Here is a 17,583-nt window from a genome sequence, read left to right on the forward strand (position 1 = left end):
ACAAAAAACCTCCCAGAAATGCGAGAAAACCAAGGGTGTGACGAGAATGAGGCACTTAAAGAAATTATTATTAGTGAAAAAACAGTACTAGCAAAATGAATGGGACTAAAAGTCGATAAATCCCAAGGACCGGATGACCTACATCCTAGGGTTTTGAAAGAGTTGACCATTGGAATAGTGGACACATTGGTTGTCATCTTCCAAAATTCTATAGATTCTGGAATGGTTCCTGCAGATTGGAGGATAGCAAATGTAACCCCGCTATTTAAGAAAGGAGGGCGAGAGAAAACGGGGAACTACAGACCTGTTAGCCTCACATCAGTAGTTGGGAAAATGCTGGAATCTATTATAAAGGATGCAATAGCTGGACACTTAGAAACTAATAGTAAGATTGGGCAGAGTCAACATGGATTTATGAAAGGAAAATCCTGTTTGACAAACCTATTGGAGTTCTTTGAGGATGTAACTAGTGGAGTAGACAAAGGGGAACCGGTAGATGTGGTGTATCTGGATTTTCAAAAGGCCTTCGATAAGGTCCCGCACAAGAGGTTGGTGAACAAAATTAGGGCACATGGAATTGGGGGTAATATACTAGCATGGATTGAGAATTGGTTAACAGACAGAAAACAAAGAGTAGGGATAAACTGGTCTTTTTCAGGATGGCAGGCTGTGACTAGTGGGGTACCGCAAGGATCGGTGCTTGGGCCCCAGCTATTCACAATCTATATCAATGATTTGGATGAGGGGACTAAATGTACCATTTCCAAATTTGCTGATGATACAAAGCTAGGTGGCAGTGTCAGTTGTGAAGAGGATGTGAAGAGGCTTCAAGGGGATCTTGACAGGCACAGTGAGTGGGCAAGAACGTGGCAGGTGGAACATAATGTGGATAAATGTGAAGTTATCCACTTTGGTAGAAAAAACAGAAAGGCAGAGTATTTCCTAAATGGTGAAAGATTGGGGAATGCAGATGCTCAAAGGGACCTGGGTGTCCTTCTACATGAGTCACTGAAAGTGAATGTGCAGGTGCAGTTGTTTTTCTCTCTCTCTCCTTCTATCTGTTTTGATGCTTAGTTAACCAAGGCCAGACATTCAAGGAAGGCAAATGGTATGCTGGCCTTCATTACAAGAGGATTTGAGTACAGGAGTAAAGAAGTCTTACTCCAATTATATAGGGCCTTGGTGAGACCACACCTGGAGTGCTGTGTACAATTTTGGTCTCCTTACCTAAGGAAGGATATACTTGCCATAGAGGGAGTGCAACGAAGGTTCACGAGATTGATTCCTGGGATGGTAGGACTGTCGTATGAGAAGAGATTGAATAAACTAGGCCTGTATTCTCTTGAATTCAGAAGAGTGAGAGGGGATCTCATTGAAGCATACAAAATTATTACAGGGCTTGATAGGGTGGATGCTGGGAGAATGTTTCCCTTGGCTGGGGAGTCTAGAACCAGGGGCCACAGCCTCAAGATAAAGGGTAGGCCATTCAGGACTTAGATGAGAAGAAATTTTTTCATACAGAGGGTGGTGAATCTTTGGAATTCTCTACCCCAGAGGGCTGTGGAGGCTCAGTCATTGGGTATATTCAAAACAGAAGTCAATAGATTTCTGACTAGTAAGGACATCAAGGGATATGGCAATAGGGCCGGTGAATGGAGTTGAGGCAGAAGATCAGGCATGATCTCACTGAATGACGGAGCAGGCTCAAAGGGCCAAATGGCCTACTCCTGCTCCTATTTCTTATGTTCCTATGTTCTTAAATCATTTACTTTAAGTTCAGGTGATCATAAGCAACCACATATGTACTAACACCAGTGAGAGGTCAATTCAGCGATGACTAGACGAATGACTGACTTTAACTGGCAACTGACCAGGTCGCCCACGACTGCAGCTACGAGTCAGTGCCAGTCTACAATATCCCTTATACCCCAAAACTTTGCAACTAGCCCACAGCATTCGTGTCCCAAACTGTGTGATTAACGTTGCTTCTCTCTCTCTCCTTCTATCTGTTTTGACGCTTAGTTAACCAAGGCCAGACATTCAAGGGTTGGAGAGAGTCATTGTTTTCACATCTCAAGGTTGTTGACTCGTGGGAGGAAAGATTTGGTTGATTTGTACCTCCTGTTAGCGCCCTAAGAGGGTGCTAACGGGGCACAAAGCAACTAGCGCCTGGGCGCGATGCCACAAACGCCTCCTGCGAAATTCAGCGGGAGGTTAGCAGCGACAGTAACCGTTAGCACCCTGGGGCACTGCGCCACCGGCGATGATGTCATCGGCGTGCACAGCGCCCCACTCGCTCCCCGGCTGCGATCTGCGGTAGCGCCCCCTGACTTACTGCCGGACGCTATGTCCGACGGGGTTGGGAGGCCTACCTGCGGCCGGGGCGGTGCAAATTAAAGGGGAGGTGCCAGGTGGCCATTTTTGTTCCTGGCTGCCTGTCAGCACCTGCCCCCGTTGCTGTCCCCGGCCTCCTGTGCAGCCCCCCTGCAGGGTGCCGGCTGCGCAAGTGAGCCCGGCACTCCTCTTGAGTGCCGGGCTGTTTTGCTGGCACTCCAATCCCTGGTGGCCCAGCTGGGCCCCGGGTCGTGCTGCACAAGCCCCTCCCCTTTAATAAGGGGAGGAAGGCCTGCAGTACTGCAGCAGTGGTGCTGCAGCACGTGGCGCCGTGATATTCACTTGCAGCGCCCCAAGAGGGAGGCGGGGCACTTCCAGTAGCCCCCTGCCTCCCTCTTGGGGTGCTACCAAAGGGGGCACGACCCAATTTATCCCCCATGGTTCTCACAGAATTTTCAAGATCTTTTGAAGGAAAAAAGCAACACATCCCTTATTTGACAAATGTTTTAGCCAAACAGTCTCTTGCCCTCAAAGCTTGTCGGTACATTTGGTCACTTTTAGATTCAATCAAGTTTACCATGGACTGTATTACAAGTGGGGCTATGAACCCACAACCTTCTGGCCCAGAAGGCAAGAGTGCTACCAACTGAGCCACAGCTGACACTGAGGAGGAATTTTTGTTTTCTCCCTGGCAAAGAAACTGATCAATTCTTTGTCTTGAGTTGTACTCATTAGAAAGATAAAGGTTGTATGCAAAGTTACTACTTTCTTTCCGGTCGCATTGTATGTCAAATTAAATTCTTTCAAGTTAGAAAAGAACTACAGTGTCTTGCTTGATTTCTTAGCCTTTTGTATTCTGAACACGAGAGAAAAACATTACAGCCAGCTGAAAATGGGAAAGTGCCTACATTAGAGCTGCACCCTTACGTCCATTCTTATTGAGGTGTTGACTTTCAAGAATGCGCTAATGTATAATGTTGTGAAGCCCCCTTTTAAGTGTACAAAATACTGCACAGCTTCTATGGCAACAGACAACCTTGCTCTATTTGTTGCTTTAGGCGTTGGTTAATGAGTGTAATATTTGTAAATATGTATATGTCTATGCATGGAAGTTCCTTCATAAGTGGAGAGAGGGGCTAGTCAGCCGATGGAATTTAGGGAAGGACCCAAATCACGCTTACGAGAATTTGGGTGGGGAAGCTTTTTCTACAGTGACTGTAAAGATTACACCATTTATTAAGTGGTTAACCTATCTTTCTCTCAGTGAACAAAGCAAGGTGTGGTAATTGGAGACGTCAAACATGACAAAACACTTCATAATTTGGAGATGTGATATATTTGAAATGGGCAAGGCTTCAAATACACCTGAGCCACTTTCCTTGAGACAGTGCAGATTTGTGTCCTGCAATAATAGGACTTCTACTATTGGAAAAATGGATCATAAAAAGTTTAAGTCAATGGTGTTATTTTGGCATGTAATTATGTGTAGCCTCTGTCTGTCTCTGTCAGGTAAGAATTCAAATTAAACGAAAATGAGTTGATCCTGGCAATGTGTAGCGTGATTATTATAATTTTCAGGCGTGTTACTTGAAAATGTATTGTTATTCTTAGTGACAAAGCAAGATGAAAGTTGTTAGAATGGTTGTGTTAATTCAGCCTTTCTCATTAGGATAATTGCCTTCATCTTCTTAGATTTTGTTCCTCAACCCTCCTAGGCTAAGAAGGTGAAGGTAATTAGTCTAATTAGGTAGTCAAGTATATCTTCACATGAGAAGTGTGGGTGGAATCTGATTTTTTTCTGTGTCAGAGCTAAGACCAGTGGCATTGTTAGAACTTGTTTCATGAAGGGAGGGACAGGTGTGTGAAGAAATGTGTATATTTTCAATGTTGGTTGCAAAAATACTTAGCAAGCCCAACTATTTTAACACTTTTGGTGCAAATCGTAGTTGCCCCCTGTTACCTGTCACCCCCAAATCTGACAGAACGAATGGAAATTTGGATGAATACCAAATTCTGGTTTCAACACATCTGCTTTTCTGATTCATAATTTTAAATATTTATTAAGAAGCTCAATAATCTCATCGTTTATTAGAAAATAGTAAATGATAATTTGATAATGCTGGGAGCTGGTTTAAACGTGTTACGTTACAGGTAAACTTTCAGGAACAGAAACTTAAAACAAACTGAGTTATACACTAAATGTTAGAGAAAAAAACAAACATGACAGAAACATGAGTCCCAGAAGCTGCAGCCTGAATTTAACTCAATCTATTTAATACAGAGAGCGCTTAGTTATACATGGTATCAATTTTACAAAATAGTTTATGTCCGCATGATCGAATGTATTTAACTTGGCTCAAAAAATAATTAAATTAAAAAATCAATAAATATAAGTGCTTCTAAAACAAATTCATTTAATATCAGTAATGAAGAAAATTCTCTAGAGCACTGTGTAGGATGCCATCTGTGTTTGTCTAAAGAGCACAGAGAAATGATCAGCATTGTTTAATTTAATATTGATAAAATCATTTGCCATGTCTTAAAGTTGCTGGGAAAAAATGCTGGTAATTGTTTTATCACCAGTGATAATGTGCAATTTTCATAATATATTTTGATTCTATAATAACTGTGGAATCAATTTTAGACAGATTAAATATGTTTGTAATTATTTCTTTCATGGTATTTTGTTTTGAACTGTAAACCATTTCAGCAAGATAAACATGCGAGTGGTGTGTTTACATAATTGATAATGATCTCTCACAGAGCAGGGCTGGTTTATGCAAGTATAAAGTATTCCTTAGTGATTCATGTGGCTAAAGAAAAATATGGTCGCCTTAGGTGCAGCATAAGTGGTGCAGTGCGCCAATAACAACTGAAAGTCTGTTTCCTAATATTTTGATTAGACATGTAGAACAAGAGCCAGAAACAACTTTTGCTGCCTACGGCAGGTGTGTGCCAGCATTATTGCTATATAATTTGCTGTTAAATGAAGATGCAAACCCACTGCATTCGCAGAAGTACTGATAATGTAAATACTGCTGCAGGTTTTTATAAATTAAGTTTTTAGGTGTTTCCATCAGGTGAATTTTTTTGGAGCCATCGTTCATGTGAGTTCCCCTTGCTTGTGGGAGGAGTACGTTGTTAGATTAGAACAAGGATTTTGCAAGACTGTAGTGCTGGCACGGACCCTCAGTATGGACAACTGCAGATTGCAAAATAGGATGTGCAGACTCACACACCTGATTTGCCACATGCCAACTTTTCAGGCAAAGAAACTTGGGAAACAGAAGCAGGTTGTGCTGGAGCAGGTCTGGGTCACCACATGGCATCAGGTCTGGGTCACCACACGGCATTAGGTCTGGATCACCACACGGCATCAGGTCTGGGTCACCACACGGCATCAGGTCTGGGTCACCACACGGCATCAGGTCTGGATCACCACACGGCATCAGGTCTGGGTCACCACACGGCATCAGGTCTGGATCACCACACAGCATCAGGTCAGGATCACCACACGGCATCAGGTCTGGGTCACCACACGGCATCAGGTCTGGATCACCACACGGCATCAGGTCTGGGTCACTACACGGCATCAGGTCTGGGTCACCACATGGCATCAGGTCTGGATCACCACACGGCATCAGGTCTGGGTCACCACATGGCATCAGGTCTGGGTCACCACACGGCATTAGGTCTGGATCACCACACGGCATCAGGTCTGGGTCACCACACGGCATCAGGTCTGGGTCACCACACGGCATCAGGTCTGGATCACCACACGGCATCAGGTCTGGGTCACCACACGGCATCAGGTCTGGGTCACCACACGGCATCAGGTCTGGGTCACCACGGGCTCTCTGGGAGTCTACCATCCTTTCCAGACTGGAAATGATGGGCTCCATGGTGCGCGCAGAGCTTTGTGAAATGTTGGAGGCGGACTCCTCCACGCTCCTTACCATTGCCGACCGGCTCTCGGGCACCCTTGCCATTGCACCTATGACCTCCGTGTGCATGTTCATCAACCTTCTTCTAATGGCCTCCCCATTAAGGTCCTCATCTGAGCCCTGTGCAGCAGAACTCGCCCTCCGGGGAGATGACTCCTGAGCTACCCTTTCCCCCTACCCTTGCTGCAGCCCACCCGTTCCCGATGCATTACCCTATGCAGATCCCGGTACTTTACTAGCCTCTAAAGAAGTCGTAGTGCCAGTATCTGAGCTGGTGCTTGCGGGTGAGGCATGCAGTGACGCGGTGTGTTCTTCCTCTTCCTCTTCTCCCATATCACTCTCAACGGTGCCCTCAGGGACAGGCTGCTCTGCTGCTTGCTCGTTATCTGAAAGCATACAGGCACAAGAGACGGGTTTAGGTGAGGGGACAGGGGCAGGAAGGGAGAAATGCATACATACAGCATGATTAGCTGGAAAGTGCGAAAGGCTTGTGGGGTGAGAGGGAAGTGGGATGCGAGAAGAAGGAGTAGGGATGAACATACCATTGTTGTCCCCAAGGGGGTAAACATCGCCGGTGGCCATGGCACCCACCACCTGGCGCCCAATGATCTCCAGCACTCTATTTTCCAGCGCAGACAGTGCTTGGGTGTCGGCTTGTCCCCCGCCTGTGTGCTCCTGCTCCCTCCTGCTGTGAGCCACCTTGGCCTGCAAGAGAAAGGAAAGTGTGTGAGTGTGGAGCAATATGTTTGGGTGATGTGACTGCCATAGTTGAATAGCTGTAATTGTGTGCAAGGTGTGAGATGTGGGTGTGAGTGTTGCTAGGTAGAGATTGTTGGTGGGTGAGTGCTGGGGGTGTGGTGCTTTGGCCAGTGTGTGCAGACTGTGGTTCAGATGGTAGTATGTAGCATTTGTTGAAGCATTCACTCACCCTGGCTGCATGAGTGAGGTCGTTAAATTTCTTCCTGCACTGTGTATGGGTCCTGGGCACCACAGTGCTGCCCGAGATCTGATGGGCAACCTCCCTCCGCATGGCACGGAAGACTTGCGGCGAGGGCCTCCTGCCACTTGCCGGGTAGAGTACCGCCCTCCGTCTCTCCACAGTGGGCACCAACTCCTCCAATGCTTGGTCTGAAAATCTGCGGGCTCTCTCCCTGGGACATGGATCTGCCATGAGTACAGCTGGTTGAGTCGTCCAGCTCCTTGGACTTGGCCTGTTCCTGCTTGTTGACACAGGTTCACAGGCAGCAATGCTGAGAATGAGGTTCTGCAGCATGACTGAACCTCCCCTTTAAGAACTGGAAAGAGCCTGTGGCAATGATGACTTGCGATTAGACTGCAGCTGATATTGGTCAGCGCTTTGAGTGTAACGCCACTGAGCTGGGCCGTTAGCGCTTAATTTAGCGCTCCCATCCTTTCTTTGAGCGGTGACACTGAATTTTTGCATGCAGCGAGATTCATTAGTGCCTGGCGCTAAATCTCTAATTTTTCCAAAGTTAACGCCCATTCCTGGGCGATAATGAATTTCTCCCCCGTAGACTTAAAACTGTCTCTCACTTGGAATTTTGTTCTGTTGTTTGAGTAAGTACTTTTTTTTTTGCTGCATTTTTCTCACTATATTAATCTCTGTTGTTGTGAAGGGCTGCATTTTTTCATTGCAAGACATTTATTTGTTAATAGTTTTCCTGCCGCTCTCTTGTAATTTAACTTGTAGAAAACAACAAATGCTCAAAATGAAAATTTCTTGGTTTAAATGAGGAAGCTGAATTCATGAGGGGACACCAAAGGCAGGTGCAACTACACCTGAGCCATTATGTTCACTTCTAGTTTTACTCTAAGACCCGCTTTTACACATTCGAGACATTCCTACCTTTGTGTGTCAGCCGGGGCCCATTGCTCGCACTATCAGCTCTGAGACAGAACATCATGGGTTTCAGCACCATTACAGAAACATGTGCACAGAATCTAGGTTGACATTTCAGTGCAGCACTAAGGGAATGATGCATTATTGGAGATTCAGTTTTCAGATGAGACTTTAATCCAAAGCCCCTTCTGCCCTTTCAAGTAGATATCAAAGATTCCATGTTACTATTTGAAGAGGAGTAGGCGAGTTCTCCTAGTGTCCTGGCCAATATTAATAACTCAACCAAACACCACTAAAACAGATTATCTGGTCATTTATCTCATTGCTGCTTCTGGGATCTTGCTGTGATATTAGCTGCTACATTTACCTAAATTATAACAGTGACTACACTTCAAAACAAAAAATACTTCATTGGCTTTGAAGTTCTTTGGGATGTACTTCTTCGAGATTGTGAAAGGTGCTATATAAATCCAAGTTCTTTCTTTCTTGGTGACCCTATAAAATGTGTTTCGTATAATGCATAATCTAGTGTATATTCACGTGTATATTCACGAACTCCCTAAGTGGCATAATCACGTGTGGTGGCTGATTGCTGTCCTACAATGCAGGCTTCATAGATGGAGGTAGTACTGTAACTCTGGCTGAAGCATAATATTATAGTATTTTAATGCACAGTTCTGTGTATGTTATTACATGTTTCCTGTTTGCCTCAATAACGATTATAAACTACTTTCACAACAACAACAGAACCATCGACTGCAAGTACACAGACATCTACATCAGTTCCCACTTCAACAGGTACAACAGCAGCAACAACTACAGGGAGCTCTACTCAAGCATCGACAACTGAATCAACGACAAACCCAACAACACCACTCACTTCAACAAGTGGTGAGTATCCTACTACTCATTTAACAGGGCCACAGTTTTAACTGCACCTACTGGGCAGAAACCGGGCAGGGCAGCTAAAATAAGGAACATCAGTTATCCCCACTGATCCTGCTTCCTTCCCCGCGTGCTCCCATATTAATCTGCTCTTTTGAGCAGACGAGCAGGATACTCGCAGGAAGGAAGCAGGGACCTCTTTAACTTAAGCAGATCAGGCCTGTTGGTGTCTTTATCAAAAACAGAAACATCGGCCTTGAAATTAACTCCACCACAATGGACGGGAAGAGGTCGACTCCAACCCGACGCATACGGTGACGGATAGCAAGGCGTGCAAGTGTCCAATCTTGGAGAGGCGGGACACTTCATTAAAATATTTAAATCAGATACCCTCAATTGGGCGCCTGATTTAAATTTAACTACAGCCACTTGTGAACTCTTGGGAAAGCCGGCAGCGAAATGGAGGCAGGTGGTGATGGCTCCACAAGGCAAGTATTTTTCATATCACTCATTGTAGGCCAGGAAGAGCAGGAGTGCTTCCTCCAGCTCCTCAAAGAAGCCTTCAGCCTCCCTTTTGCCAATCGCAGCCTCTGTCTAGCCCCTGCGGCGTTCATGACCTTCAACCCCCCAACCATCAATGGCTTCTCTCTCTCCCTGTCTCCCGCGATCACAGCCAACGCTCCTCCCCCCACCCCTGAAGCACCAAACTACATCCTGCCCGCCTACCAATTGTCGGAGACGGTACCCAACGGTCCCTGGCTGCCTCCTGCCACTGGTTTTCCTGCCTGGCAGCCAGCCAGACTGCCAAATTGGCCAGCGGCCGGGTGAGAAACGGAATAAAAAATTGCTAACGATGTTGGGCCATGAAATTCGGCAAGACCTCTGTGACCCTGGCCTCGACGAGTTCTTCGGAAGCTTTCGGCCTCCCCTGCTCCCTCTCTGCCGCCCCGTAACTATCAGGGCCATCGACTCATGCTGCCCATATTTACTCTCACCACGAACCAACTTTTCCTGTTACCAGAGATTGAGTATTGAGATGTCGGAATCTTGAAGAACACAGACTGCGACAGAGTTGCCACTGTGACACAGCATGTGTGTGAATCAATGAACATAAACTGTGCAGCTAATTTGTGTTAAATCATAAGGTAGCAATTTTCCCCACGGAAAGTGTGATGATGCGGAACAACCGCCTGCTGCTGTGACAGGGCAGATGCCTGCACCAACAGTGGTTCTACAGGGGCATCTGCCCAGCAGAAGCAATATAATTTTGGAGCGGCACCTGGTGCAACGACAGGGAGAACCCCCAGGCCTGCCAGACCAAAGAGAAAAGTGCTGCCAGAATCTTTAGAGGAGCTCCCAAGTCAAATGCCATTTGATCTGTTCTAGGTTAAGCCTTCTCCCAGCCCAGAACAGCAGCTATGCCTGCTTTCTGCCGCTGGGCCTTACGGCGGCATATCTAGCAAGATTTCCGGAGGGCCCAGTATCCCCCCCATATGTAGCCCAAACTGACGTTAGGACATGGGGCAGCGGGTAGCAGAAACCCACAGTATTGGGGATGCAATGTTTCCCACTTCCTATGTGATCTCTTAATTAAATTCAGGAATGGAGAATCTTTTGATGGCTCAACTGAACGTTCTGTGTGTGCCCTTGTGTCCAGTTTCCTTTATGTGAGGAATGTTGATAGATTGATACTAAAGCTGTGAGCAACTAGAACAGGAGCAGCAGACAGTACTTGATATTACACCTGCAACCCAAATCTAAGACTCTACACTGATGACCTGCGGTCCAAATATTCAAATAAGAACAAGTCAGTAAGGGACTCACCAAAATCAAGAGGACTTTCTCCACCGAGATGCAATCTACTAAAGATTACTGGTTATGACAGTTTCAGCATAATTTCATAAGTGCTATAAAAAGATGTTTAGAAGAATGAGAGGGGATCTCATTGAAACGTATAAAATTCTGACAGGACTAGACAGACTGGATGCAGGGAGGATGTATCCCCTGGCTGGGGGCTCTAGAACGAAGGGTCACAGTCTCAGGATATGGGGTAGGACATTTAGGACTGAGATGAGGAGAAATTTCTTCACTCAGAGGGTGGCGAACCTGTGGAATTCTCTACCACAGAAGGCTGTGGAGGCCAAGTCACTGAAAATATTTAAGAAGGAGCTAGATAGATTTCTAGACACAAAAGGCATCAAGCAGTATGGGGAGAGTGCAGGAATATGGTATTGAGATAGAGGATCAGCCATGATCATATTGAATGGCGGAGCAGGCTCGAAGGGCCGAATGGCCTACTCCTGCTCCGATTTTTCTATGTTTTCTGTGTTTCTTTCTATGTTGGAGGATCCTTTTTGAGTGAGAGGTCACCAGCTTGAAATATTCTACTGTGGTTTCTATATTCTTGGTTTATTTTGCCATCACTCTGTGTTTTACAGATGATGCAGTCACAGAGATGTTTTATTCTCAGTTTAATTCTTTATTCATGTTTCTTGATAGCAATATCACCAATTGGGAGCACAACTCCAAACCTTCAAGCAGATGTCTATGATTTCAATGTGACCTTCATTATAACGAACCTGGCCCCGACAGCAAGTCTACACGATTCCAGCTCTGCACTGTACAAATCGGCATCAAGTATTATTGCTCACCAGGTCAGTTGACAATTTAATAATTATTACAAATGTATAATTGGATCAATTATTTTATTTTAATCTCTAAAACTTTATCTGTTCTTTCCCTTCAGTTGAACAACCTGTTTACTAACAGCAATATCTATAAAACATTCTCAAGCTGCAGAGTTCGCTCTTTCAGGTAAGGAATATTAATGTTAAACCTAATCAGTATTTGTTTCAAGATTGTTTAAAAGCTTAGTGCAAATTCTTATTGCAAAAATGTTAAAATGGTTAAAATTTCCAGATATTCTACAGAATGCTGATTGTTGGTTCTGTGCTCAAATAATTAGTATTATTGAAATTGAACTTTTTTTTATGTTAGATGTCTATTAACATCTTGGTTGCTGTAAGCAGCACAGACATCCTGTAGCTCACCAAACAGCACATTTGTTTGGGGTAAAATTTAAATCACTGCATAGATTAGGGGGAGATTTTCCTGAGCACAGACCCAAGAAAATCTCCTATAATAGGTTAACTGATCCAATTAATGTGTTTACTGAAGATTAAAGGTTATATTGTTTTGAGCAATAAAAAGGATGACAGAGAGTGTGCTTTCTTTAATAGACTCACTTTAAAGCACTGAGCAAGCTGGTCCTTGTATGTGTTTAGTGGTACGTGTGGATGATGCTCTTCTGAGGTTCGGTTTGAGGCGCAGAGATAAGGGAAATTTCCTCTGCATCTAATCGTGCTTGAACCTGAATTGGGTGTTTGAATGGAAGGTGTTGCATTCCCCAGGACTAAAATCCCTCAACTGGAGCACAAAAGTGACATCAATAAAAAGTTATTAATTATTAACAGAACAACTCTGAAGCTATGAATAGTACAGTGATATTAAATTGTGTGATATCATAGAATCATAGAACCATAGAATGATAAAGTACAGGAGGTGGCCCTTCAGCCCATCGTGCCTGTGTCGGGTCTTTGAAAGAGCTATCCAATCAGTCCCACTCCTCTGCTCTTTCCCCACAGCCTTGCAAATGTTTCTACTTCAAGTATTTATCCAATTCCCTTTTGAAAGTTATCATTGAATCTGCTTCCACCACTCTCTCAAGCAGTGCAGTTGAGATGAAAAAATATGCTGCTTAAAATATTTTTTCCTCATGTCTATATTCTGGTTATTTTGCCAATTACCTTAAATCTGCATTCTCTGGTTATCGACCCTTCTGCCACTGGAAACAGTTTCTTCTTATTTATTCTATCAAAACCCTTCATGATTTTGACCACCTCTATCAAATCTCCCCTCAACCTTCTCTGCTCTAAGGAGAATAACCCCAGTTTCTCTGCTCTGTCCACGTAACTGAAGTCTTTCATCCCTGCTACCATTCTAGTAAATCTCCTCTGCACCCTCTTGAAGGCTTTGATATCCTTCCTAAAATGTGGTGCCCAGAATTGGCCATAATATTCCAGCTGGGGCCTAACCTGTGTTTAGAAAGGTTTAGCATAAGTTCCTTGCTTTTGTACACTATGCTTCTATTTATAAAGAAAAAAGGTCCCGCATACCTTTTTAACAGCCTGCTCAACTTGTCCTGGCACCTTCAAAGACTTGTGTACGTACATCTCCAGGTCTCTGTGTTCCTGCACCCCTTTTAAAATTGTACCATTTAGTTTATATTGCCTCTCCTCATTCTTTGTACCAAAATGAATCAGTTCATACTTCTCTGTGTTAAATTTCATCTGCCATGTGTCTGCCCATTTCACCAGTCTGTCTATGACCTCCTAAAGTCTGTTACTATCCTCCTCACTGATTACTGAATTTCTGAGTTTCGTGTCATCTGCAAACATTGAAATTATGCCCTGTATAACCAAATCCAGGTCATTAATATATATCAAGAAGAGCAGTGGTCCCAGCACCGACCCCTGGTGACACCACTGCACACTACCCTCCAGTCTGAAAAACAACCGTTCATCACTACTCTCTTGTTTCTGGCCCTTAGCCAATTTTGCATCCATACACCCACTGCCTTTAGTCCCATGGGCTTCAATTTTGCTAACAAGTCTGTTATGTGGTACTTTATCAAACGCCTTTTGAAAGTCTATATTCACAACATCAACCGCATTACCCTCATCAACCTTCTTCATTACTTCATCAAAGAAATATGTGTGAAAAACTAGAATTATTCTAAGGACGTAAAGCATGCAAACAAATTACTGGAGCTCATTTCTAGAGGAATAGAATACAGAAGCAGAGAGGAAATGTCAAATTGATACAGAACCTTGTTTAGACCATTACTTGGAGTACTGAGTGCAATTCTGCTCTCCACGTTAAAGAAAAGGATAATGAAGCACTGGAGGAAGTGCAGAAAAGATTTACCAGGATGTTAACAGAATTTAGAGGCTTCAAGTATCAGGAAGGATTGAGTAGGCTGGAGCTTATTCATCTGGAAAAAGGAAGACTTGGAGGAGATCTGATTGATGTCTTTGAAATTATGAAAGGTTTTGATAGGGTGGATGTGGAGAGACCGTTTCCACTTGCGGCTGAGTCTAAAACAATGGAACATAAATATAAGACGGGCACTAACCGATCAAATAAAGAATTTAGGAAATGTTTCTTACACAGAGAGCAGTGAGAGTTTGGAACTCACTGCCACATTAACTGGTTGAAGCAGATACCATTGCTGCATTTAAAGGGAGGCTTGATGTATTCATGAGGAAGAAGAGAAAAGACACATGTGGGAGCAGCGTCGGAGGTGGTAATTAGAGTGGGAGGAGGCCTGTGTGGAGTATAAACACTGGCATATACCACTTGGGCTGAATGGCATGTTTTGCTGCCGTAGATTCTGTGTAGAAGGACTGATGTTGCTCCTGAGCTAGGGTGTAGAAATAGGGGGGGTGTAATGGGGTTATCGTCTCTGGTCAGTCAGAAGTATCTGAGCTGCTCCAGAGCCCCGTGCGGTTTCGAATCGCTCCCCTTTTCTGGTTCTGACCACCAGACTTATTTCAGTAGCGATATAGACCAAACGAGACTCGTGGTTGGGTGCAAAGAAGACCAGTATTTATTGAAATAAAAGAAATAAATTGAAAATAATGAATACAGCATACCTTTGCTTAATACAGCACACCTTTGCTTAATACAGCACACCTTTACTTAATACAGCACACCTTTGCTTAATACAGCACACCTTTGCTTAGTACAGCACACTTTTGCTTAATATAGCACTTTTACTTAATACAGCACACCTTTGCTTACTACAGCACACCTTTGCTTAATACAGCACTTTTACTTAATACAGCACACTTTTGCTTAATAGGGGAGGAGAAACGGACATATCGAGTGAAAATTGACTAAAATAACGATTTAACAAAATTCCCCTTTAATTCCCACCCCTAATACCTATCTAGGTTGCCTTGTAATGGGCCAGAAAGTTTTATGCTCACCAGTGAACACCTGCTCCATGCCCCTGCGGTCTGTCTTAGACTCTTCACCGCCCCGAAGTGGAGATACCCCAGTAATTCAAAAGTAACTGCTGGTATTCCACTTCTTTGGGCGGGCTGTTGAGCTGTTCCTCATGTGGGCAGGACACGGAGGCGAGGCGGCAGAGAGAGAGAGAATGGCTTCCTGAGGGGCTATCTTTATACCCCATTGGGAGCTGTTGTCTTCACGCCCAAATCTGCATGTATCTGGGCTATACAAAAGGGACCGAACTGTCCCCATTGACTGTAATGGGTTTGAATGTATTACCCATTCATTTTAACTGGTTTGTACTTAATACAAAATGTCTCAGACATCCTTAAGTGTTCAGTCAACATCACTCAAGTGGTTTGTAAACAAACCATTGTCCTGCGGTCACCGCCCAACCGCAACTGATTGACAGCGTTAAGTACTTAAGCCTTTGAGTCAACATTGTAGAGAGTTCTGTAAACAAACATCCTTTGTCCTGTGGTTGAAACTTCCTAAACTGCAGTTGATTGACAGTTTCAAGTACTTCATGCATACACACAGGCTGGTGTTTTCAAATTCTTTTGTCAGCCAGCGATGGGAGAGGCTGTCTTTGTCTCCTGCCACGAGGCCTGACAGCCATTTTGATACCCTGGGTTTTTAAGGTATATTCCACCCAGGTTTTCTTTAATCAAAAAAAATCATCTTCAGGGCTGTAGAAATTTCCGAAATTCTTGCGAACCTTACAAGGGGTCTGCTTCCTGGAGAAGGCACAACCGATCTATGGCTTCCTTGACATATCCTCTTCACACAGTGATCCTCAGTGAGGTCTAGGTTACACATGACCTGGGATAGTCAGTTCTAGTAATCCTCCCAATATCCTCCCAATATGGCTTTAGACCTCCCTGACCATTTTTTACTCTTCCTCCAACATATCCAAGAAAACAAGATTTCTTGATGCATCACTGCTTCTGTAAAGATGGAAACAGTTAAGTCACTATTTTCAATCTCTCATGATCTGTTCCATACTGGAATTGTGCCAACTCTCTCCACTGGTTTTGTACCACTTTTACAGCATGCATCATTCACACAAAGTGGTTGATTTGGGAAGTATAAATGATTTTGCACAGTCACCTTGAATTGATGTTTAACAACACATTAATGAGCTGAACACCATTTTATTTATTTATTCTTGGGATGTGGGTGTCGCTGGCAAGGCCAGCATTTATTGCCCATCCCTAATTGCCCTTGAGAAGGTGGTGGTGAGCCACCTTCTTGAATCTCTGCAGTCCGTGTAGTGAAGGTGCTCCACAGTGCTGTTAGGTAGGGAGTTCCAGGATTTTGACCCAGCGATGATGAAGGAACAGCGATATATTTCCAAGTCAGGATGGTGTGTGACTTGGTCGGGAACTTGGAGGTGATGGTGTTCCCATGCGCCTGCTGCCCTTGTCCTTCTAGGTGGTAGAGGTCGCGGGTTTGGGAGGTGGTACCTGTTATCAGCTCTCTGTGTTAACTTGCATTAAGCAAGGAATTTTGGAAACATGCAAAATGTTCTGATGGTCTGTCAATACAAATATACCAGTGGTACAGTCACTTAATGCATCATTTTAAATGAGTTCTGCTAAATAGGATTTCAAAATAATGTTTTTTCATTCACTTAATTGTATATCCATCTATTTTACAGCCCAGCAAATATTGAGGACACCAGTGTGTACGCAGTCTGCACTTTCAGAAATGATTCTGCTCCTCAGGAGGTTAATAAAGTTACTGTGTACCACGAGTTCAGAGACAACACGAAGAGCATCTCCACCTTAGGAACATATTCACTGGACAATAACAGCCTCTACGTGAAAGGTATTTAGCATTTAAAGGAAAAATTCTGTTCTGTTCGATTCCATTTTATCAAATTGAATGTGTTAACATGATTAAATTCAGGACAATTAAACCAACCCCATTAATTTTATTCTACTATTTAATGATGAATTGTGTCACATTTAACTAAAAACACATGTACTGTAATTGATTTTTCAGGTTACAATGAATCAGCTCCTTCACCGAGTGAGTATGATTTCTATTTTTTCCTTAACATTTCATTTTATTACAGTGGGTAACATCTTTACTAATACTTGTTGATATATTGTCAAACACACCCAATTTATTTGGGTTGTGATGTTTCCCATTTAGAGCTGGTGCTTCATTTCTTTTCCTGATGCACCATTTAGATAAACAGTGGAATCGAGAATCTTTCGAGGGTTTAATCAGAGATTCTGTGTGTCCTATGTCACCCTGTCTCCTTTATGTGAGGCATGTTAATAGACTGATACCAAAGCTGTGAGTAACTAGAACTGGAGCAGCAGATAGTTCCTGGAATTAGATCTGCAACTCAATCTAAAAAGAAGCACAAGACTTCAAGTCAATAACAGGCTCAACAAAATCAGGAGAACTTGCAAAAGATGCAGTCAATTACATGATCACTGGTTATTCTGCTGTGATTTCTCTATTCTTGGT

At 43.8% G+C, this 17,583-nt stretch overlaps 1 protein-coding gene across 1 annotated transcript in view; it reads left to right on the forward strand.

Annotated features, from left to right (window-relative positions):
- Window positions 1-1,833: 1,833 nt before the first annotated feature.
- LOC147108194 (mucin-16-like) overlaps window positions 1,834-17,583 on the forward strand; it is a 41,968-nt gene continuing 26,218 nt past the window's right edge. The window contains exons 1-5 of the mRNA XM_086005990.1: window positions 1,834-1,897; window positions 11,524-11,678; window positions 11,771-11,838; window positions 16,760-16,929; window positions 17,107-17,133. Of these exons, the coding sequence (XP_085862116.1) occupies window positions 1,834-1,897; window positions 11,524-11,678; window positions 11,771-11,838; window positions 16,760-16,929; window positions 17,107-17,133 (484 nt within the window). The remainder of the gene's footprint in view (window positions 1,898-11,523; window positions 11,679-11,770; window positions 11,839-16,759; window positions 16,930-17,106; window positions 17,134-17,583) is intronic.

This window comes from Somniosus microcephalus, chromosome 13 (assembly GCF_052327205.1).
Source record: "Somniosus microcephalus isolate GS21.2 chromosome 13, FLI_Smic_1.0, whole genome shotgun sequence".
Lineage (NCBI taxonomy): Eukaryota > Metazoa > Chordata > Chondrichthyes > Squaliformes > Somniosidae > Somniosus > Somniosus microcephalus.